The 25,119-nt window shown below is 24.7% G+C and overlaps 3 protein-coding genes and 1 long non-coding RNA gene across 9 annotated transcripts; 3 read left to right on the top strand and 1 right to left on the bottom strand.

Annotated features, from left to right (window-relative positions):
• The first annotated feature begins 35 nt into the window (after nt 1–35).
• Nucleotides 36–4,214, top strand: LOC122847677 (NADPH:adrenodoxin oxidoreductase, mitochondrial). Of its 4 annotated transcripts, none has more exons than XR_006373393.1 (6): nt 36–155; nt 251–1,674; nt 1,738–2,278; nt 2,355–2,442; nt 2,591–2,718; nt 2,785–2,898. XR_006373393.1 is itself a non-coding variant. In XM_044145491.1 (6 exons), exons 2-6 carry the CDS (start codon nt 262–264, stop codon nt 4,180–4,182), a joined length of 2,307 nt encoding a protein of 768 aa, XP_044001426.1. In that variant the 5' UTR covers nt 55–155; nt 251–261; the 3' UTR covers nt 4,183–4,214. The 4 variants fall into 4 exon arrangements, 2 of the variants coding, with proteins under 2 accessions (XP_044001426.1, XP_044001425.1); XM_044145491.1 differs by lacking the exons at nt 1,738–2,278; nt 2,355–2,442 and adding exons at nt 3,073–3,288; nt 3,355–4,214 and having other exon boundaries at nt 55–155; nt 251–1,177; nt 2,785–3,003; XR_006373392.1 differs by having other exon boundaries at nt 151–1,674.
• A 157-nt stretch (nt 4,215–4,371) lies between these two features.
• LOC122847682 (60S ribosomal protein L35-like) lies at nt 4,372–5,059 on the bottom strand. The gene is made up of 3 exons (XM_044145497.1): nt 4,946–5,059; nt 4,714–4,850; nt 4,372–4,647 (listed from the first exon to the last, which is right to left on the bottom strand). Exons 1-3 carry the CDS (start codon nt 4,946–4,948, stop codon nt 4,416–4,418), a joined length of 372 nt encoding a protein of 123 aa, XP_044001432.1. The 5' UTR covers nt 4,949–5,059; the 3' UTR covers nt 4,372–4,415.
• Nucleotides 5,060–5,121: 62 nt separating this feature from the next.
• LOC122847681 (F-box/LRR-repeat protein 2-like) lies at nt 5,122–23,612 on the top strand. 3 transcript variants are annotated; one of them, XM_044145496.1, is made up of 5 exons: nt 5,123–5,295; nt 5,424–5,637; nt 5,897–6,065; nt 6,159–6,610; nt 6,715–8,214. In XM_044145496.1, the coding sequence occupies exons 3-5, from the start codon at nt 5,909–5,911 to the stop codon at nt 7,558–7,560; spliced, it is 1,455 nt and encodes a 484-aa protein (XP_044001431.1). In that variant the 5' UTR covers nt 5,123–5,295; nt 5,424–5,637; nt 5,897–5,908; the 3' UTR covers nt 7,561–8,214. The 3 variants fall into 3 exon arrangements, 2 of the variants coding, with proteins under 2 accessions (XP_044001431.1, XP_044001429.1); XM_044145494.1 differs by lacking the exons at nt 5,424–5,637; nt 5,897–6,065; nt 6,159–6,610; nt 6,715–8,214 and adding exons at nt 8,398–8,720; nt 8,970–9,204; nt 9,298–9,749; nt 13,451–14,669 and having other exon boundaries at nt 5,164–5,295; XR_006373394.1 differs by lacking the exons at nt 6,159–6,610; nt 6,715–8,214 and adding an exon at nt 23,579–23,612 and having other exon boundaries at nt 5,122–5,637.
• On the top strand, nt 12,093–12,945 carry LOC122847683. Its single transcript, XR_006373395.1, has 3 exons — nt 12,093–12,313; nt 12,568–12,802; nt 12,898–12,945. It is a non-coding gene; the product is annotated as an uncharacterized LOC122847683 (long non-coding RNA).
• Nucleotides 23,613–25,119: the final 1,507 nt, after the last annotated feature.

A 25,119-nucleotide genomic window follows, 5' to 3' on the forward strand; every position in this document is an offset into this window, starting at 1 on the left:
TAATTGAGGTTATGTTTCGAAAAAAAAATAATTACAATAGTAAAATGACAACAACAAAAACAACAATAATATTTAAAAATTAAAAAAAAAAAAAAGAGATAAATTAGTTTGTGGCAAACTCAATTATCGAAGAGTGGATCAACGAATCCAACAAGGTAAAAAATAATAACATAATTAAATTAATAATATTGACAAAAATAAATCATGGATAATAAAAAAATAGATAGTAAAAAACGTCATTTGTCACCAGAAAAACAACAAATGTATTATAAACAATTAAATTATCCACGTAGTTGGAAAAATTTTGATCGTCCAAGTGCAACAGTATCAATAACAGTTAATAAATTATTTACAAAATATTATGAATTAATAATTGATAATGATAATTATAAATTACCATTATGTGATAATATGTTTATTGAAGAACCATGGGAAATAAATGATTTAAAATTAATAAAAAAAAATTTAAATGAAATGAAAAGTCGTTTAAATGATTATAATTTAATGGAATGGCAATATCATACACGTAAACGTAATCAAGCTGGTGATGTACAATGGCGTTTAAGACGTGATATATCACCAGAATTTTTAACACAAGCATGGTGTAAATTTTATGAAAATGTATCATCATTTCCATTAGTACCAGATGTATCAATAAGTAATGAAAAATTTAAATCATTACATTTATGTGAAGCACCAGGTGCATTTATTGCATCATTAAATCATTGGTTAAAATTAAATTCACCAAATATAAAATGGAATTGGATTGGTACAACATTAAATCCTCATTATGAGGGTAATTCATTATCAACAATGATTAAAGATGATCGTTTTATATTACATACAATGAATAATTGGTATTTTGGTGTTGATAATACTGGTGATTTAATGAAATTAAATAATTTAGATGGTCTTATTGAACGTGTTGGTGATGATGTTATGTTAGTAACAGCTGATGGTAGTATTAATTGTATGGATTCACCAGATGAACAAGAATTAGTTGTATCACATTTACATTATTGTGAAACAATTGCTGCACTTAATATTCTAAATATTGGTGGTAGTTATTTATTAAAACTATTTACAATATTTGAACATCAAACAATATGTTTAATATATTTATTATCATGTACATTTAAACGTATTATATTTAATAAACCAGTTACAAGTAAAGAAGGTAATTCAGAAATATATCTTATATGTCTTGATTTTAAAGGACAAAATTTTATATCATTGTATATTAATAAATTACGTTATTATTATGAAAAACAATCAAAATTTACAATGTTTAGATTACAAGATATACCAAATAGCTTTTTACAACAATTAATACAAATATCAGAATTTTTTAAATCACATCAATGTGAAGTTATATCAAATAATATTAGAACATTTAAAACAAATGATAATGATTGGGAAATTAAAAAAATAAGACGTTCTGTTGCTGATAATTTTATACGTATATATAAATTAAATAAATTAGATAATGAAAAACAAATTATTGGTAATAATGTTGCACAATCACATTGTGAAACATTAGATTCAAAATTTTCACATGAATCATATAATAATAGAAAAAAAAAAGAATATATATCACCAATTCAACGTTTGACAATTATTTCTGAAGAATTACATTCAATTATAACATCTGATGAAATACAATTTAATTATCAAGTAAGAAATTTAATCATAATTATTTTATATATTTTTTTCTAATCAATTTATTTTCTATTTTAGTTTACTGATAAGCTAGAAGATATTAAAATAACACTTGGATTGTCATATGAAATAATACAAAGCTCAAGATTTTGTATAACAAAACTATTAAAAGCATTTAATTCAACATTTGAAATACAAAAAGAACTATCAATTGTCATTGATTATCCCTTCATTGAACAAACAAATAAATACATTGAAGAAAATAAAAATGATGATACTAAATTTTTACTATTTCAATATACAACAATGGCTAATAATAATTTGATAATTAAAAATTTATATGATACATTAAAGACATTAAAAAAAAATAATGAACTTATTTTAATTGGCTATTCATTGTTGAGTCAATTTAATGTTGGATTGTTGTATTTACTTGCTCATACATTTGATAATATTATCATGAAAACAAATGATTATTTAGGATGTATTATTAAATTGTCCAATTTTAATAATAATGAATATATTATTGATTATTTTAAAATTATATTTGATACATCAAATAGCATTGAACAAAATAAACAGACTATTTTGTCTGTTGTACCAATTAAAGAATTATGTGGTAAGTTTATTAAAATTTCTTAATTTAAAATATTATTATTAAATTATTAAAATTAATTGTTTTTTTTATTTTTCAGACTGCAAGATGTATCACAGTCTAATGCAGATTAATCACTGGATAATTAAAAAATTCATTGAACATAATTTAATACATGCAAAAAAATTGTATTAATTGTATTTTTATCAATATAATATTTATAAATTAATGATACTTGAATTATTTTATGACAAATATTATTTTTATAAAACTGTTTAATTTAATTTAGAAAATATATATTTATTTGTTTTTTTTTTTTTAATAAAAATGTTACAGGTGGAACAATGAATGGAATAAATTTATTAAAATTTATTAGTAATTATTGTACGTCGACAGTTACACCAAAAGTTTGCATTGTTGGATCTGGACCAGCTGGATTTTATGCAGCTCAACAATTATTAAAAGTAATTAATCAAAAAAAAAATAATATATGATTGTTAATTAATGGAAAAATAAATTTGTTTATACAGTCATCGAGTGATGTTCATGTTGATATTTATGAACGACTTCCAGTTCCATATGGACTTGTTCGTTTTGGTGTTGCTCCAGATCATCCAGATGTTAAAAATGTTATAAATACATTCAAAAAAATTGCTGTTAATTCACGTGTTAAATTTTTAGGAAATGTTGATATTGGAAAAGATGTTACTGTTAAGCAGCTTCAAGAAAATTATCATGCTGTATTATTGGTAAAAAAAAATTGATATAAATTTATTAAAACAAGATGATTAATTCTTTTTTTTATTTTATTAATGTAGACATATGGAGCTGAAGAAGATAGATCACTTGGTATACCTGGTGAAAATTTATCAAATGTTTTATCAAGTCGTCAATTTGTTGGCTGGTACAATGGACTTCCTAGTGATAAAAATTTAAAAATAAATTTAGATGTTGAAGAAGCTGTTGTTGTTGGTCAAGGAAATGTTGCTATTGATGTTGCAAGAATGTTATTAACTCCAATTGATGAACTTGCAGTAAGTAAAAAAAAAGTGTAAAATAAATGACATAAATTTTATTTAAATAACAATGATTAATTTTAGAAAACAGATATAACTGCTCATTCATTGGAACAATTATCTAAAAGTAAAATTAAAAAAGTATGGATGATTGGTAGAAGAGGACCACTTCAAGCAGCATTTACAATTGCTGAATTACGTGAAATGACAAAGCTAAAAAATTGCAAAACATCTTGGCGAATGGATGATTTTAATGGAGTTTCAGAAATGATTCCAAATCTTCCAAGACCAAGAAAACGTCTTACTGAATTGATGATTAATAACTTGAATGATTCAACAAATAATCATGATAATTTGAGCAAAGAATTTGCTCCAATATTTTTACGAGGACCTAAAGAAATTATTGGTAATGAATTTGTTGAAAAAATACGTCTATCTATTAATGTACTTGAAGGTACTGATTACAAAAATCAACAAGCTAAAGATACACTTGATATTGAAGATATTAATTGTGGTTTAGTTCTTCGAAGTATTGGTTATAAATCAAGACAAATTGATCAATCAATACCATTTGATATTAAAAAAGGTAAAATAATTAGTTCAAATGGTTTTGTTAATGATAATTTATATGCTGCTGGATGGTTATCAACTGGACCAGTTGGTGTTATATTGTCAACTATGAATGATGCTATTTATGTTGGTGGTAAAATATCAAAAGATCTTGATTTAACAACAGCTAAATCTGGTTCATATGAAATATTAAAAATACTTGAAGCTAAAAATATAAGATCTGTTAGTTTTGATGATTGGGAAAAAATTGATAAAATCGAAATAAGTCGTGGTAAAGATGTCGGTAAACCAAGAGAAAAAATTGTTGATGTATCAGAAATGTTGGAGATTGCATTTAGCTAGTTGATGATTATTAAATAAATTAATATTTCTATTAATTATCTTTTTTATTTTTTTATAAACAACAAACAATATGGCGGCAATTTAAATAGATCTGTCATTCAAACTTATCAACATTTATATTATTTTTTAGGTTGGGTAATAATGTATAAAATAAACTGGATTGTTAAATAAATAAATAAACAAGAGAAATATATTTTAATATTTCTTTATTGAATTAAGAAATAATTGTTAACCTAGGCCTTGAGTGCAAATTTTCTTTGTGGCCAGGCTGACATTTTCCTGACAGTCTTAAGTGTTTTAAGACCAGCTTGGAATGGAGTCAATTTTCTGCGGATTGCTCTTGTCTTTTTTGGTCTAATATCAAGAGGCTTGTATTTTTTATTTTTATAAAGAAGACGAATATTTTCTTTTTGTTTTTGATGCATAACAATATTTACACGGGCAATTGCTTTACGTACAACACATCTAAAATTAAACAAAGTAAATAATTAATAATTAATTTAATAATCAAAATTAATTAATGATACTAACATTTTTGATAATTTTGATTGAGCACCACCGGTTACTTTGGCAACTCTTAAATTGGTCAATTCAGTTTTTAAATCACCAAGTTGTTTTTGCAACTCTTTTTTGTCCTTGGTGCGGAGTTCTGAGCACTTAACTTTACCCTGGAAAATAATTTATGTCATAATTAATACCATATTTTACATACATGTCAATGAAACATAACCAAACTTTTTTATTAAAAAAATTACAAACTAACCATCTTGATGGAGTGTTTTTGCTGAAAAGGGGAATTCAGATTTCAGGCTGACACCACGAGGCAAATTCAAAGAAGACTAGAGACCTCTTTAGGCTTTTTGAAAAAATTATTAATACTAATTTCGATCACTAGGTATACTAGCTGTTAATACCTAAATATTTTTATTAATAATTATTAACAATTATTAATAAAAAATTAAATTTTTCACCTTTTCTTCGAGTAATTAATCTGATTAATATAGTAATAATAAATCATATTCAAATTTTTTGTTGCAATAATCATTGATAGTTCCATCATAACGAAGGACTCTTGATGAACAATCAAGTGGTACATCACAACAAGAAAAAATGGTAATCATCATTTTGGAGTACTATAGTGATAAGAAGATTTTAGAGGGATTTTATTGATAAATCTATTATTGATCAAAAGATACCATTAATTATGTTTGATTATGTTTATTTAATTATCTCTCGAGAAGACTCGATTTGAATGTTTTGGTGGAGTTGAAGAATCATCATCACAAACAATTGTTTTAAAAAAGAATCATCATAACAAAACAGTTTTAAAACGTCATTCAGACTACAATACTGTTATCAAAACCATGTTAGACATCCAGCTGCGATCACGTTAATCAATACGTTGTTACTTACTCCATATTTCCATAATAATAAAAAATCAAAGGATCAATTGAGGTGAATCAAAATTTATAATTTTAACAATAATTATAAGTACACTTATAAAATAAAAATACGTGTTTCAATTGTTGCATGACATTTAATATTATTTGACATTAAATATAATTTTATTGATGTTCATTTTACCTACTGGTAATTACTGGTAAATCATCAATCTTTAATTGATCTACATTTTGGAGCATGTTTTTGTTTATTTTATCATTCTGGTTGTGATACATTTAAAATTATCATTAGTTTTTTAATTATACATTTTTAGAATTTACTTAAAATGAGGCCAAAAAAAATATGTGTTGAGAAGGATCAACAAATTTCTGATGATGTTGACAAGAATAGAAAAAAAGTTGTCATCAATTCACTGGATTACGAGTTATTAGCAAAAATCATCATGTTGTTGCCAGTACCAGAAAGGATAGAAATGGAAAAAGGTATATATTATCATCAAAATAAAGTTTCTTTTTTGTTGATAAAATATCAATGTTTTTATTAATAATTTTTAAATTTGATACTTTTTATTGTAGTTTGTACCAAATGGAAAGAGGCATGTCAACTAGCTTGGTATGATATTAAAAAATACAAATGTGAACCATCAATTGGACGTTCTTATGACAACGGTTTGTTGACACAATCATACCTCAAGGAAATATTATTAAGATGTGGTGTTTATCTAAAAGAATTGTCTCTCTCAAATGTTTGCAATTCAAAGATAATGCCATTTATTGGTGATCACTGTAAAAATTTAACAACCTTGGAATGTAAATTTTATGATAATTCCTTTATTGATCGTGCTTATCACTTTGTTCAAGCATTTAGACAGTTGGATAAATTAAAATGCATCAAAATAAGAGTGGATCACAACTACTCGAATGAGACAATTAATCTCTCTCAAATAATTAATAGTCTTCCAGAAGAAATTAATGAAATTCATTTAATTTCTGAACCTCGGTTAAATCAAAAACAAAATATTTCTATGGTAAGTTGTTATTGAATACCAACTAGTTGTTGATCATCACTATAATGACAAACAATACTATTAAATAAATATAAATTATTTAAATAAATTTTTATTATTTTCAGAGTGTTAAAAAATTTAAAAATCTTCAAAAATTGACAGTACATAGCTTCAATTTAGACAACATAATTCTTCAAGAAATATCAGACATAACAACACTTGTTTATCTCAGCCTTCAACCATGTGATATAAACCACGAGTTTCCTCTATTTAATAAACTCATTAATTTGGAATACATCGATTTAACGATGGTTGCAAGGAAGGAAGCGAATAAACTCTCTACAAAAATACTCAATACTATTTGTTGTACATGCAAAAATCTAAAACATCTTGATATGCCACCTGGTCCTTATGATCTAGTTAAAATTCCTCTTGAAAAATGGATAAACTTTCAACACTTGGAATATCTTGGTATTTCTTGTGACATAATGCCTGACTTGGCAAATACAATTGTTGAATATTGCAAGAATTTAAAACATTTAAAATTACATAATCCTGATGACTTAATGAATGAAACTGCTTTAAAGAAGCTAACAGAGCTGGAAAATCTTGAAAGTTTAATATTGCTTCCTTGCATGAGCCTCATTGAAGAATCAATAATTACAATTTCAAACAATTTTAAAAAACTTAAACGTTTAGAATTTATCGATTGCAAGATAGTATCATCTGTTAGTGGTCGGCAACTTTTTTATACACCTGTTTTTAATGAGTTATCAAAATTGCAATATCTTGAACATCTAAATTTAAGTGGGACAAATAATTTCAAAGATAGTACAATTATTTCTATTGCTTATAATTGTAAAAACCTAAAAAGTTTAAAAATCTATGGTGCCGGAAATAATATTACTGAAACAGTTCTCATTGCTTTAACAAGCTTGGAAAATTTACAATTCGATTACTCCTTGGCATAGATAATATTACAAATGGTATCATTTTACACATAAATTCAGGATATCCGTCGTATTTTACATCAATAAATAAATCTCAATTGTTAAATGTTGGATATCGTATAATTTAATCTCAAATGACATTATGAAAACATGGTACAAGAACATTATTTTTATAACTAGTTTTTTATATGACTTGGAATCATCTAAAATTTGAATGTCAATATGTTAATAATTTTGTGAAACTAAGTTAAAAAATGAATATACTTTTTTAAATAATTTTTCGAATCAGACAATTATTTTTACATTTAATCGTACATATGACATTACAGCTTTGATGATTTTAAAATGGCTTAAAAAATCATTTTATATTTTTTTGATAAATATGTCAGTTATTGTAGATACTTATAAGTTTGTATAGGTAAAGTAAATTCATGAACATGACAATTATCTTGTTGAGTATCTTAATTAAAATAATGGAAAAATAAATACAAGAAGATTGAATTGAACAAATAAAGTAATTAGTCAAGTTATTTGATGTAGTTTGATGATACACTGGGTTTAACTTTTAACAGCTGACAATGAATTACAGCAAAATTTATTTATTTGGTATTAATTATAACATTCAAAATTTTATGTGTGTTATGTATAGTAATAATAAATAATTTTCAAATTTTTTGTTGCAATAATCATTGATAGTTCTATCATAACTGAGTACTATTGATGAACAATCAAGTGGTACATCACAACAAGAAAAAATGGTAACCCACATCCTGGAGACTAGTGATTAAAATATTAATATTAATGAATCTTATTGATGAAAAAAAAAAATGTCAATTATGTTTATTTGATTGTCTCTAGAAGACTCGAGTTAAATATTTTGGTGGAGTTGAAGAATCATCATCATTCATCATTCATCATCATAAACAAACGTCATCGGTCATCCAGGCTTAATACCGATTACCCACGATTACCGTCATCAAAACCATGCTGGTAACGTAGACATCTAGCTGCGATCACGTTATTCCAAGTGATGAAATATCAATTAATATTTGATATTATCAAGGTTATCAAGCAATAACAAAAGCAAAATTAACGGTCAAACGTACAAAATTGTCTAATTGAAATTCATCAATAAATTGGTACGTTTATTTAAAAATAAAAAAATCAAAGGATCAATTGAGGTAAATCAAAATTTATAATTTATTTAACAATGATTAAGTACATTTATAAAATAAACACGTGTTTCAATTGTTGCATGACATTCAATATTATTTGATATTAAATTTTATTGATGTTAATTTTACTGGTAATTACTGGTAAATCATCAATCTTCATTTGTTGTACATTTTGAAACATGTTTTTGTTTATTTTATTATTCTGGTTATAATACATTTTAATTTAACATTAGTTTCTAAATATATATATTTTAGAATTTACTTAAAATGAGACCAAAAAGAAAATGTGTTACAATAAACCAACAAATCTCTGATGACGGTGACAATAATAAAAAAAGGCCAAAAAGAAGATGCGTTGTGAAAGACCAACAATTCTCTGATGATGGTGACAAGAATAAAAAAAAAGTTGTCATTAATTCACTGGATAACGACTCATTAGCAAAAATATTTATGCTGCTGCCAATACCAGAAAGGATAGAAATGGAAAAAGGTGAATATTATTATCAAAATGAAGTTTCTTTTTTGTTGATAAAATATTAATGTTTGTATTATTAATTATTAAATTTAATATTTTTTATTGTAGTTTGTACCAAATGGAAAGAGGCATGTCAACTAGCTTGGTATGACATTAAAAAATACAAATGTGAATCATCAATTGGACGTTCTTATGATAATCGTTTGTTGACACAATTATACCTTGAAAAAATATTATCAAGATGTGGTAATTATCTGAAGGAATTGTTTCTCTCAAATGTTTGTGATTCAAGTATCATGCCATTTATTGGTGATCATTGTAAAAATTTAACAACCTTGGAATGTAAATTTGATGATAATTTCGTGATTGATAATGCTGATCACTTTGTCCAAGCATTTACACAGTTGGATAAATTGAAATGCATTCAAATGTTACTGAACCATAGGACAGAAAAAAAAGCACTTAATCTATTTGAAATAATCAATAGTCTTCCAGAAGAAATTAATGAAATTCATATACTTTATAAATATTGGTTGCACAGTCAACGAGGAGTTCTTTTCGTAAGTTTTTATTGAATACCAACTAGTTGTTTATCATCAGTGCCAAACAATACTGTTAATCAAATAAATAAAAATTGTTTAAATAAATTTCTATTATTTTCAGACTTTAAATAAATTTAAAAATCTCCAAAAACTGATTTTAGCTGGCTTCAGCGTAAACGAACTAATTCTACAAGAAATAGCAGAAGCAACAACACTTGTTCATCTTGCAATTCGATTCTATGATACACACATAGAGTTTCCTCTATTCGATAAACTCGTTAGTTTAGAATATATTCAAGTAGAGATTCAAAGAGCAGATAAAGAGACGAAACACTCTGCAAACGTACTCAACACTATTTTTTGTACATGCAAAAATCTAAAACATCTTGATATTTCGAATAACTTTTATGATCTTGCTAAAATTCCTTTGGCAGAATGGGAAAACTTAAAAAATTTAGAATATCTTAATTTATTTTGTAATGAAGTATCACCTGACTTAGCGGATAAAATTGTTAAATATTGCAAGAATTTAAAACACTTGTGCATGAATCCTATATGGGAGAATATAGCGACAAATGTTGTAGAAAAGTTAACAAAATTGGAAAATCTTGAAAGTTTAAAGATGAATAATAGAAGTCTCAAGGAGGAAGCAATAATCGCAATTTCAAACAATTGTAAAAAACTGAAACGTTTACAACTTCATGGTTGCACTATATTATCAACTATTGATGGTGATGAACTTTCTTCTCCATCTGTTTTAAAAGAGTTATCAAAACTACAATATCTTGAACATCTTAGCTTGAATGATGTAGAAAATATTGATGATTATACAGTTATTGCTATTGCTAATAATTGTAAAAATTTAAAATATTTAGACATCCAAGAATACAGTACAATTACTGAAACAGCTCTCTTTGCTTTAACAAAGTTGGAAAATTTAAAAATACTAAAAGTAGGTTTTCGTAATATTTCAGACAACTACATTATCAGATTAAAAGGATTAAAAGAATTACATTGTGAAGGTTGCCAGGAACTTACTGATGTTGGTATTATTCAATTTATAAAAAATAACCCAGATCTTGAAAAGATTGATGTTGACGGTATAGATAATATTACAATGGACTTGGTTATTGGTGCTGATCAGGCAACTAAAAATCGTACAAATGGTATCATTTTACACATAATAATGGGGGATTTTTCAATAATTGAAGCTTCTAAGTCAATAATTAAATCTCAATGGTTGGTTGTTTAGAGCATAGATTTATCCTTCAAACTAATTTAAGTTTATCGTATATCTTTCTTATTTACTTTTATTTCGTATTATTACGCTTAATATTCTTCCATAATGTATTCTCAAAAACACATACAAAAGACGTTACCCAATCAAAGACATTGTAAAAAAATATTATATTATTATAACTTGTTTTCTATATTACTTGAAATCATAAAAATTAAAATGTCATTGTTAATATTTTTGTAAAACAAAGTTCAATAATAAAAATACTTTCTTGAATAATTTTTTGTTTTGATAAACATTAGATCTATAATAAAAATTAGAAACAAAAACTTTTTTTGTAAGAGTACAATTTTTATTACTTCAATATAAATTATGTGTGATGAAATACAAATTATGATTTTTATACTATTTTCGTTGACTGAAAAATTATTAAAATATTCCAAATTAATTTATAAAAAATTGATAACTATCAATTTAAATCAATCAATAATAATTTTGTCTAAATATAAAACTTTTAATCTAGATTTGAATATGTATTGCAAAGTGATGATTTACTTGTAACTAAAATTTATTATTGTCGTAAATATTATTCCATTAGTGGTATAAATAAATTATTTATCTTTTTATTTAAAACGATGATCAATAAATAGAGTTACCAACAAACTTAGTGCTTTATGAGGAGTCCAAGTACATTTCGATGTTCATTATATTTTTTAGAACATAAAATGACTTATCAAAAAAATAAAAATGTCAAAAGAAACTTTTAAAATCAACTATAATTTCTAAACATAAAATTCAACAAATATATAATTCGAATTTTGAAGGATATATATATTTGTTTTTGACTCTAGTAGTTTTTGTCAAATTCGAGTAGGAAAAATGGCCGCGTTCCGTAATAAATAAAAATATTTCCCATGGAAAATTTATAATAATTATTTAACATTTATCAACAATATCAATTAACAATAATTATATTATTTTAATAATTGTTTATAAAAAACAAAACTTAACTAAGACTACAGTCTACAATACCGTCATGAAAACCATGCTGGTAACGTAGACATCTAGCTGCGATCACGCTTATGTCAATGTCATCCATGTGCGTTTGTTTTGTTGATGAATTATATGTAAAATATATATGTACATATGTATATAGATATAACAATTAACAAGTGAATTGAGATAACCTGATATATTATCCAAATATCAATCCTTATATCAGACTTGCATGATCAAGGAGAACAATAGCAAAATTAATGGTCAAACGTACAAAATTGTCTGATTGAAATTCATCAATAAATTAATCTATTTATTTAAAAATAAAAAAAAGAAAGGATCAATTGAGGTAAAACAAAATTTATGATTTTAACAATTAGGTAAATTTATAAAATAAACACGTGTTTCAATTGTTGTATGACATTCAATATTATTTGACATTAAATATAATTTTATTGATGTTAATTTTACTAGTAATTACTGGTGAAGTCATCAATTATTATTTGATCTATATTTTAGAACATGCTTTTGTTTATTTTATTATTATCTGGTTGTAATATACATTTAAATTTATCATTAGTTTTTTAAATATATATTTTTTAGAATTCAATTAAAATGAGGCCAAAAAGAAAATGTGTTGCACGAAACCAACAACTCTCTGATGATGGTGACAATAATAAAAAAATGCCAAAAAGAAGATATGTTGTGAAAGACCAACAATTCTCTGATGATGGTGACAAGAATAAAAAAAAAGTTGTCATCAATTCACTGAATAACGACTCATTAGCAAAAATCTTTATGCTGTTGCCAATACCAGAAAGGGTCGAAATGGAAAGAGGTAAATATTATCATCAAAATAAAGTTTCTTTTTTGTTAATAAAATATCAATGTTTGTATTATTAATTTTATAAAATGATATACGTTTTATTCTAGTTTGTACCAAATGGAAAGAGGCATGTCAACTGGCTTGGTATGACATTAAAAAATACAAATGTGAATCATCAATTGGACGTTGTTATGATAACTGTTTGTTGACACAATCATACCTCGAGAAAATATTATCAAGATGTGGTAAATATCTAAAAGAGTTGTCTCTCTCAGATGTTTGTGATTCAAGTATCATGCCATTTGTCGCTGATCATTGTAAAAATTTAACAACCTTGGAATGTAAATTTAATGATACCTTCTTAATTAATAATGCTGATCACTTTGTTCAAGCATTTACACAATTGGATAAATTAAGATGCATCAAAATGTTAATTAACAACACGACAAAACAAAAAGCATTAAATCTATTTGAAATAATTAATAGTCTTCCAGAAGGAATTGATAAAATTCATATACTCTGTAACTATTGGGTCTGTGAACGAACAGTTCTTTTCGTAAGTTGTTATTGAATACCAACTAATTGTCTATCATCAGTGACAAACAATACTACCAATTAAATAAATAAAAATTGTTTAAATAAATTTTTTATTATTTTCAGACTTTAAATAAATTTAAAAATCTTCAAAGACTGACTTTAATTGACTGCTCCGTAGACGAGCTAATTCTTCAAGAAATAGCAGAAGCAACAAGACTTGTTCATCTACACATTGAAATATATGAGAAATACATAGAGTTTCATCTATTCGATAAACTCGTTAATTTGGAATATATTCAAATAGAGATTCTAAGAGGAGTTAAAGAGACGAAAGACTCTACAAAAGTACTCAACACTATTTTCTGTAAATGCAAAAATTTAAAGCATCTTGATATTCCAAACAACTTTTATGATCTTGCTAAAATTCCTTTGGCAGAATGGAAAAATTTGAAAAAGTTAGAATATCTTAGTTTATCTTGTTATGAAGTATTACCTGATTTAGCAGATACAATTGTTAAATATTGCAAGAATTTAAAACACTTGTGCGTGAAACCTGTATGCGATAATATAGAAACAAATGTTGTAAAAAAGTTGACAAAATTGAAAAATCTTGAAAGTTTAGAGATGAATACTGGATGCCACCTTAGTGAGGAAGCAATAATTGCAATTTCTAACAATTGTAAAAAACTTAAACGTTTAGAACTTGATGATTGCACAGTAGCATCAGCTGGTATTAATGGTGATGAACTTTCTTCTACATCTGTTTTAAATGAGTTATCAAAATTACAATATCTTGAACATCTAAGCTTGAATGATGTAGAAAATATTGAAGATAATGCAATTATTGCTATTGCTAATAATTGTAAAAATTTAAAATATTTAGATATCCAAGGATACAGTACGATTACTGAAAAAGCTTTCTTTGCTTTAACAAAGTTGAAAAATTTAGAAATACTAAAAGTAGGTTATCAAGATATTTCAGACAGCTACATTATCAGGTTGAAAGGATTAAAAGAATTTAATTGTAAAAGTTGCACGGAACTTACTGATGTTGGTATTATTCAATTTATAAAAAATAACCCAGATCTTGAAAAGATTGATATTGACGGTATAGATGATATTACAATGGACTTCGTTATAGCTGCAGATCAGGCAACTAGAAATCGTACAAATGGTATCATTTTGCACATAATAATAGATGATTTTTCAATAATTGAAGCTTCAAAGTCAATAATTAAATCTCAATGGTTGGTTGTTAAATCGTAGATTTATCCTTCAAACTAATTTAAGTTTATCGTATATTTTTCTTATTTACTTTTGATTCGTATTATTACGCTTAATATTCTTCCATAATGTATTCTCACAAACACATACAAAATACGTTGTATACATTATATCATTATTACTTGTTTTCTATATTACTTGAAATCATAAAAATTAAAATGTTCTTGTCAATATTTTTGTAAAAAAAAGTTCAATAATAAAAATACTTTCTTGAATAATTTTTTGTATTAATATACATTAGATAGATAATAAAAATTAGAAATTAAAACTTTTTTTCGTATAAGTCCAATTTTTATACTTCATCAATATAAATTATGTGTAATGAAATAAAAGATATGAGTTTTATACTATTTTCGTTGCCTGAAAAATCATTCAAATATTCCAAATTTAATTATATAAAATATTGATAAATTAATCAAGAAATATTTTTGACTAAATAATAAATATTAAACTTTTAATCTGGATTTGAATATGTATTGCAAAGTGATGATTTAAAAATTTACTTGTTACTAAAATTTATTATTGTCGTGCTCCATCAATTTTATTATAAATAAATTATTCATTTTTTATTAAAAAAAATCATCAATAAATAGAGTTACTCAAAAATTAGTGCCTTATAAAGAGAACAAGTACATTTCTATGTTAATTATATTTTTTAAAAAATAAAATGACTTATTAATAAAATAAAAATGACAAAAGAAACTTTTAAAATCAACTATAATTTCTAAACATAAAATTCAACAAATATATAATTCGAATTTTGAAGGATATATATATTTTTTTTTGACTCTAGTAGTTTTTGTCAAATTTGAGTAGGAAAAATGGCCGCGTTCCGTAAGAAATAGAAATATTTCCCATGGAAAATTTATAATAATTATTTAACATTTATCAACAATATCAATTAACAATAATTATATTATTTTAATAACTGACAACTGTTTATAATAAACAAAACTTAAGACTACAGTCTATATTCTACAATACAGTCATGAAAACCATGCTGGTAACGTAGACATCTAGCTGCGATCACGCTTATGTCAATGTCATCCATGTGCGTTTGTTTTGTTGATAAATTATATGTAAAATATACCTACACATATATAGATATACATATAACAAGTGAATTGAGATAACCTGATATATTATTGTATATCCAAATATCAATCCTTATATCAGACTTGTATGATCAAAGATAACAATAGCAAAATTAACGGTCAAACGTACAAAATTGTCTGATTAAAATTCATCATTAAATTAATACATTTGTTTATAACTAAAAAAAGTCAAAGGATTAATTGAGGTAAATCAAAATTTATAATTTTAACAATTAAGTAAATTTATAAAATAAACACGTGTTTCAATTGTTGCATGACATTCAATATTATTTGACATTAAATATAATTTTATTGTTGTTAATTTTACTGGTAATTATCTTCATTTGATGTACATTTTCGAACATGTTTTTGTTTATTTGAATATTCTGGTTAGAATACATTTTAATTTATCATTAATTTTTTAAATATAGGCTATTATTTAGAATTTAATTAAAATGAGGCCAAAAAGAAGATCTGCTGCGAAAAACCAACAAATCTCTGATGATGGTGACAAGAATGAAAAAAACGTTGTCATCAATTCACTGGATAACGACTCATTAGCAAAAATATTTATGCTGTTGCCAATACCAGAAAGGATAGAAATGGAAAAAGGTGAATATTATCATCAAAATAAAGTTTTTTTTTATTTAAATATCAATGTTTGTATTATTAATTTTTAAAATTGATATACGTTTTACTCTAGTTTGTACCAAATGGAAAGAGGCATGTCAACTAGCCTGGTATGACATTAAAAAATACAAATGTAAATCATTCATTGGACGTTCTTATGATAACCGTTTGTTGACACAATCATACCTTAAGAAAATATTATTAAGATGTGGTAAATATCTAAACGAATTGTCTCTCTCAGATATCTTCGATTCCAGGATCATTCCATTTCTTGGTGATCACTGTAACAACTTAACAACCTTGGAATGTAAATTTGATGATAATATCTTAATTGATAATGCTGATCACTTTGTTCAAGCATTTACACAGTTGGATAAATTAAAATGCATTCAAATGTTTCTGATTCATAGGACAGAAAAAAAAGCAGTTAATCTATTTGAAATAATCAATAGTCTTCCAGAAGGAATTAATAAAATTAATATAATTTATAACTATTGGGACAGTAAACGAGCAGTTCTTTTCGTAAGTTGTTATTGAATACCAACTAGTTGTTTATCATCAATGCCAAACAATACTATTAATCAAATGAATAAAAATTGTTTGAATAAATTTTTATTATTTTCAGACTTTAAATAAATTTAAAAATCTTCAAAAACTGACTTTACTAGGCTTCAGCGTAGACGATCTAACTCTTCAAGAAATAGCAGAAGCAACAACACTTGTTCATCTTCACATTGAATTATATGATAAACACATAGAGTTTCCTCTATTCGATAAACTCGTTAATTTGGAATATATTCATATAGAGATTCAAAGAGCAGGTAAAGAGATAAAAGACTCTACAAAAGTACTCAACACTATTTTTTGTAAATGCAAAAATCTAAAACATCTTGATATTCCATATTACTTTTATGATCTTGCTAAAATTCCTTTAGAAGAATGGAAAAACTTTGAAAATTTAGAATATCTTACTTTATCTTGTTATGAAGTATCACCTGACTTAGCAGATACAATTGTTAAATACTGCAAGAATTTAAAACACTTGTGCATGAACCTTATATGCGATATTATAGAAGCAAATGTTGTAAAAAAGTTAACAAAATTAAAAAATCTTGAAAGTTTGGAGATGAATTATCAACGCCTCAGTGAGGAAGCAATAATCGCAATTTCTAACAATTGTATAAAACTTGAACGTTTAGAACTTGATGAATGCACTATATTATCAACAGGTATTGATGGTGACGAACTTTCTTCTCCATCTGTTTTAAATGAGTTATCAAAATTACAATATCTTAAACATCTAAGCTTGAATGATGTAGAAAATATTGATGATAATACAATTATTGCTATTGCTAATAATTGTAAGAATCTAAAATATTTAGATATCCAAGGATACAGTACAATTACTGAAATAGCTCTCTTTGCTTTAACAAAGTTGAAAAATTTAGAAATACTAAAGTTAGGTTGTCGTGATATTTCAGACAGCTACATTATCAGGTTGAAAGGATTAAAAGAATTCAATTGTGATGATTGCAAGGAACTTACTGATGTTGGTATTATTCAATTTATAAAAAATAACCCAGATCTTGAAAAGATTGATATTGGCGGTGTAGATAATATTACAATGGACTTCGTTATAGCTGCAGATCAGGCAACTAAAAATCGTACGAATGGTATCATTTTACACATAATAACGGATGATTTTTCAATAATTGAAGCTTCAAAGTCAATAATTAAATCTCAATGGTTGGTTGTTGATAGTTAGAGCATAGATTTATCCTTTAAATTAATTTAAATTTATCAAAATAAACGCATACAAAATACGTTATCAAAGAAGACTATTATTATTATAATAATAATTATTATAACTTGTTTTCTATTTTACTTTAAATCATAAAAACTTAAATGTCATTGTTAATATTTTTGTAAGAGTACAATTTTTATACTTTAATATAAATTATATGTATAGTGATATACAAATTATGAGTTTTATACTATTTTCGTTGACTGAAAAATTCTTAAAATATTTCAAATTAAATGATATGAAATTGATAAATTTAATCAAGGAATATTTTTGACTAAATAATAAATATAAAACTTTTAATCTGGATTTGATTATGTATTGCAATGTAATGATTTGAATACTTACTTATAACTAAAATTTATTATTGTCGTAAATATTATTCCATTAATATTATAAATAAATTATTTTTTTTTTTATTTAAAACAATGATCAATAAATAGAGTTACCAACAAAATTAGTGATTTATGAGGAGTCCAAGTACATTTCTATGTTTATTATATTTTTTAGAAAATGAAATAGTTTAATAGAAACATAAAAATGACAAAAGAACCTTTCAAACTATAACTTCTAAACATAAAAATTCTACAAATATATAATTCGAATTTCGAAGTATATATATATTTGTTTTTGACTCTAGTAGTTTTTGTCAAATGGCCGTGTTCCGGGTTGAATAATAATATTTTCCATCAAATATTTATAATAATTATTTAACATTCATCAACAATATCAATTAACAATAATTATATTATTTTAATAATTGCTTATCAAGAAAAAAATACCTTAACTTAAGAACAGTCTACAATACCGTCATGAAAACCATGCTGGTAACGTGACATCTAGCTGCGATCACTTAATGTCAATGTCAATCCATGTGTTTTGTTTGTTGATAAATTATATGTAAAATATACTACCATATATAGATATACATATAACAAGTGAATTGAATAACCTGATATATTATTGTATATCCAAATATCAATCCTTATATCAGACTTTTGTATGATCAAAGATAACAATAGCAAAATTAACGGTCAAACGTACAAAATTGTCTGATTAAATTCATCATTAAATTAATACATTTGTTTTAAACTAAAAAAGTCAAAGGATTAATTGAGGTAAATCAAAATTTATAATTTTAACAATAAATATTTATAAAAATAAACACGTGTTTCAATTGTTGCATGACATTTAATATTATTTGACATTAAATATAATTTTATTGTTGTTAATTTTACTGGTAATTACTGGTAATTATCTTCATTTGATGTACATTTTAGAACATGTTTTTGTTTATTTTAATATTCTGGTTATAATACATTTTAATTTATCATTAATTTTTTAAATATAGGATATTATTTAGAATTTAATTAAAATGAGGCCAAAAAGAAGATGTGCTGCGAAAAACCAACAAATCTCTGATGATGGTGACAAGAATGAAAAAAACGTTGTCATCAATTCACTGGATAACGACTCATTAGCAAAAATATTTATGCTGTTGCCAATACCAGAAAGGATAGAAATGGAAAAAGGTGAATATTATCATCAAAATAAAGTTTTTTTTTATTTAAATATCAATGTTTGTATTATTAATTTTTAAAATTGATATACGTTTTACTCTAGTTTGTACCAAATGGAAAGAAGCATGTCAACTAGCCTGGTATGACATTAAAAAATACAAAAGTGAAACATCAATTGGTCGTTGTTATGATAACCGTTTGTTGACACAATCATACCTTGAGAAAATATTATTAAGATGTGGTAAATATCTAAAAGAGTTGTCTCTCTCATATCTTCGATTCAGGTATCATTCCATTTCTTGATCAATCACTGTAACAACAACAACAAATTTGATGATAATATCTTAATGATAATGCTGATCACTTTGTTCAAGCATTTACACAGCTGGATAAATTAAAATGCATTAAAATTTCTGAATCGACAGGACAAAAATAATTAATCTATTTGAAATCAATAGTCTTCCAGAAGGAATTAATAAAATTAACTAATTTAACTTTGGGGACAGTGAACGATCAGTTCTGTTTGTAAGTTGTTATTGAATACCAACTAGTTGTTTATCACCAGTGACAAACAATACTATCAATCAAATAAATAAAAATTATTTTAATAAATTTCTATTATTTTCAGACTTTAAAAAAATTTAAAAATCTTCAAAAACTGACTTTAAAACCCCTTTTTTTTGACGAAGTAACTCTTCAAGAAATAGCAGAAGCAACAACACTTGTTTATCTTGACATTCTATCATATGATGAACACATAAAGTTTCCTCTATTCGATAAACTCGTTAATTTGGAATATATTCAAATAGAGATTGAATTAAGAGATAAAGACAAAAACCCCTCTCCAAAAGTACCCAACACTATTTTTTGTAAATGCAAAAATCTAAAACATCTTGATATTCCAAATGACTTTTGTGATCTTGCTCAAATTCCTTTGGCAGAATGGGAAAACTTTAAAAATTTAGAATATCTTAAGATACGAATTCGTTTATCTTGTTTTAAAGTATTACCTGACTTAGCAGATACAATTGTTAAATATTGCAAGAATTTAAAACACTTGTGCATGAACCCTATATGCGATATTATAGAAGCATATGTTGTAAAAAAGTTAACAAAATTGGAAAATCTTGAAAGTTTAGTGATAAATGATAAATGCCTCAGTGAGGAAGCAATAATCGCAATTTCAAACAATTGTAAAAAACTCAAACATTACCAACTTAATGATTGCACTATATTATCAACAAGTATTGATTGTGAAGAACTCTCTACTCTATCTGTTTTACATGAGTTATCAAAATTACAATATCTTGAACATTTAAGCTTGTTTGATGTAAGAAATATTGATAATAATACAATTATTGCTCTTGCTAATAATTGTAAAAACCTAAAAAGTTTAAATATACCAGGATACAGTACGATTAATGGAGCTCTCTTTGCTTTAACAAAGTTGAAAAATTTAGAAATACTAAAAGTAGGTTTTCGTGATATTTCAGACAGCTACATTATCAGATTAAAAGGATTAAAAAAATTTGATTGTGATAGTTGCAATGAACTTACTAATGTTGGTATTATTCAATTTATAAAAAATAACCCAGACCTCGAAGAGATTTATGCCTGTGGTATAAAAAATATTACAATTGACTTGGTTACCGGTGCTGATCAGGCAACTAAAAATCGTACAAATGGTATTATTTTACGCATAAGAATAAATGATATTTCAATAATTGAAGCTTCTAAGTCAATAATTAAATCTCCATGGTTGGTTGTTACTAGTTAGAGCATAGATTTAAATTAATTTAAATTTATCAAAATAAACACATACAAAATACGTGATCAAGTCGAAGACATTGTAAAGAAGACTATTATTATTATAATAATAATTATTATTATAACTTGTTTTCTATTTTACTTCAAATCATAAAAACTTAAATGTCATTGTTAATACTTTTGTAAGGTACAATTTTTATACTTTTATAAAATTATGTGTAGTGATATACAAATTATGAGTTTTATATCCTTGACAAAAATTCTTAAAATATTTCAAATTAAATGATATGAAATTGATAAATTTAATCAAGGAATATTTTGACTAAATAATAAATATAAAACTTTTTGGATTTGATTATGTATTTATATGTAATGATTTGAATATTTACTTGTAACTAAAATTTATATTGTCGTAAATATTATTCCATTAATATTATAAATAAATATTTAATTTTTATTTAAAAAATGATCAATAAATAAGTTAACAAATGTGATTTATGAGGAAAAGTACATTTCTATGTTTATATATTTTTAGAAAATGAAATGGTTTAATAGAACATAAAATGACAAAAAGAACCTTTAAATAACTTCTAAACATAAAAATTCTAAAAATATATAATTCGAATTTCGAAGTATATATATATTTGTTTTTGACTAACTAGTAATATGTTGTTAATATATTATTCCCATTAAATTTATAATAATATTTACCATTCATCAACAATATCAATTAACAATAATATATAATTATTTAATAATTGTATCAAAAATACCGTATATTAACATATAATAGACATTATTAATATTATTATTATATGTATTTTTATTTGTTTTTCATATATAGGTATAATTAATGTATTAATTAGAATTGATATATTGTTATTTCAAATATCATATATCAGAATAAAATAAAAGTTAGTTAAAAACTATATGTATTAAAGAAACGACAATCTATTCTTGTTCAAAATTATATTAGTAAATCATTCATAGTGTTTGCATAGATTAGTTTTTACTAAATTTAGTATTTAGTTTAGTGGGTAATCTATGGTAGTTTTGTTAATATTTTAGTAGAAATAATATTTCCCATTGAGATTTTTAATTGTTGATTTAACTTCTGATTTTCAATTATTCAAAATCAATCAAAGAAATCAATTTATAAAAACATATATTATTTTTAATAATATTGATTACGATTATATATATTTATAAAATGAATATTAATATTTTATTTATAAGAGAAAAGGCAAACTTTTATTTATAAAATCTACTAAAATTACTAGCTATTTGAAAATATATGGTGTATACGCATGTTATGATATTTTATTATCATATCATAAAAAAAAATACATTTAAAATGTATGACAGTATATCTGTAAATAATAATGTAAAAATTACAATTCATTCCTTACACATAATAATAATTTAACTCAATCTAGTGCATAACATTTATAAGATAACTTATACAGTCAAACAATGTCATAACAATAATTAATAGCAAAATTAATCAAAAATATATACAAATAATTGTATCAATAAATAAATACATTTTTTTAAAAATAAAAAAAAAATCAAAGGATCAATTGAGGTAAATCAAAATTTACAATTTTAACAATTAAGTACATTTAGCAAATATAAACACGTGTTTTAATTGTTGCATGACATTCAATATTATTTGACATTAAATATAATTTTATTGATGCGTTAATTTTACTGGTAATTACTGGTAAATCATCAATCATTATTTGATCTACTATATTTTAGAACTTGTTTTTGTTTATTTTATTAGTCTGGTTGTAATATACATTAAAATTTATCATTAGTTTTTTAGAATTTACTTAAAATGAGGCCAAAAAGAAAATGTGTTGCAAGAAACCAACAAATCTCTGATGATTGTGACAATAATAAAAAAATGCCGAAAAGAAGGTATGTTGTGAAAGACCAACAATTCTCTGATGATGGTGAAGAAAATAAAAAAAAAATTGTCATTAATTCACTGAATAACGACTCATTAGCAAAAATATTTATGCTGTTGCTAATACCAGAAAGGATAGAAATGGAAAAAGGTGAATATTATTATCAAAATAAAGTTTTTTCATTATTTAAATATCAATGTTTGTATTATTAATTTTTAAAATTGATATATGTTTTATTCTAGTTTGTACTAAATGGAAAGAGGCATGTCAACTAGCCTGGTATGACATTGAAAAATACAAATGTGAATCATCAATTGGACGTTGTTATGATAACTGTTTGTTGACACAATCATACCTCGAGAAAATATTATCAAGATGTGGTAAATATCTAAAAGAGTTGTCTCTCTCAGATGTTTGTGATTCAAGTATCATGCCATTTGTTGCTGATCATTGTAAAAATTTAACAACCTTGGAATGTAAATTTAATGATAATTCCTTAATTAATAATGCTGATCACTTTGTTCAAGCATTTACACAATTGGATAAATTAAGATGCATTAAAATGTTACTGAACTATACGATGAAAAATAAAACAATTAATTTATTTGAAATAATTAATAGTCTTCCAGAAGAAATTAATGAAATTCACATAACTAATAAACGTTGGTGGGACAATAAACGAGCAGTTCTTTTCGTAAGTTGTTATTGAATACCAACTAGTTGTTTATCATCAGTGCCAAACAATACTATTAATCAAATAAATAAAAATTGTTTAAATAAATTTCTATTATTTTCAGACTTTAAATAAATTTAAAAATCTCCAAAAACTGATTTTAGCTGGCTTCAGCGTAGACGAGCTAACTCTTCAAGAAATAGCAGAAGCAACAACACTTGTTCATCTTCACATTGAATTATATGATAAACACATAGAGTTTCCTCTATTCGATAAACTCGTTAATTTGGAATATATTCAAATAAGGATTAAAGGATTAAATGAAGACAAGAAAGACTCTACAAAAGTACTCAATACTATTTTCTGTAAATGCAAAAATCTAAAACATCTTGATATTCCAAGTGATTTTTATGATCTTGCTAAAATTCCTTTGACAAAATGGGAAAACTTTAAAAATTTAGAATATCTTAGTTTAGCTTGTTATTTTGTGTCACCTGACTTGGCAGATACAATTGTTAAATATTGCAAGAATTTGAAACACTTGTGCATGAAACCTACTTGCCATGTTATAACGGTAAATGTTGCAGAAAAGTTAACAAAATTGGAAAATCTTGAAAGTTTAGAGATTAATGATAGAAGCCTTGAAAAAGAAGTAATAATCTCAATTTCAAAGAATTGTAAAAATCTTAAACGTTTACAACTTGACGAATGCACAGTAGATATTGATGGTGAGAAACTTTCTTCTCCATCTGTTTTGAATGAGTTATCAAAATTACAATTTCTTGAACATCTAAGCTTGAATAGAATAGAAAATATTGATGATAATACAATCATTGCTATTGCTAATAATTGTAAAAACCTAAAATATTTAGATATCCAAGCACACAGTACGATTACTGAAACAGCTCTCTTCGCTTTAACTAAGTTGAAAAATTTAGAAATACTAAAAGTAGGTTTTCATGATATTTCAGACAGCTACATTATCAGGTTAAAAGGATTAAAAAAATTTGATTGTGAAGGTTGCAAGGAACTTACTGATGTTGGTATTATTCAGTTTATAAAAAATAACCCAGATCTTGAAGAGATCTATGCCTGTGATATAGAAAATAT

Source organism: Aphidius gifuensis, linkage group LG1 (assembly GCF_014905175.1).
Source record: "Aphidius gifuensis isolate YNYX2018 linkage group LG1, ASM1490517v1, whole genome shotgun sequence".
Classification (NCBI taxonomy): domain Eukaryota; kingdom Metazoa; phylum Arthropoda; class Insecta; order Hymenoptera; family Braconidae; genus Aphidius; species Aphidius gifuensis.

Coding starts and splice junctions, on each gene's coding strand:
- LOC122847677 (XM_044145490.1), top strand. CDS start 205: ATGGATAATAAAAAAATAGATAGTAAAAAACGTCATTTGTCACCAGAA. Junction 1,178..2,590: donor ACCAGTTACAAGTAAAGAAG/GTAATTCAGAAA, acceptor AAAATGTTACAG/GTGGAACAATGAATGGAATA. Junction 2,719..2,784: donor CAGCTCAACAATTATTAAAA/GTAATTAATCAA, acceptor TTGTTTATACAG/TCATCGAGTGATGTTCATGT.
- LOC122847682 (XM_044145497.1), bottom strand. Junction 4,648..4,713: donor CAATCAAAATTATCAAAAAT/GTTAGTATCATT, acceptor GTTTAATTTTAG/ATGTGTTGTACGTAAAGCAA.
- LOC122847681 (XM_044145494.1), top strand. CDS start 8,982: ATGAGACCAAAAAGAAAATGTGTTACAATAAACCAACAAATCTCTGAT. Junction 9,205..9,297: donor AAGGATAGAAATGGAAAAAG/GTGAATATTATT, acceptor TTTTTATTGTAG/TTTGTACCAAATGGAAAGAG. Junction 9,750..13,450: donor GTCAACGAGGAGTTCTTTTC/GTAAGTTTTTAT, acceptor TATTATTTTCAG/ACTTTAAATAAATTTAAAAA.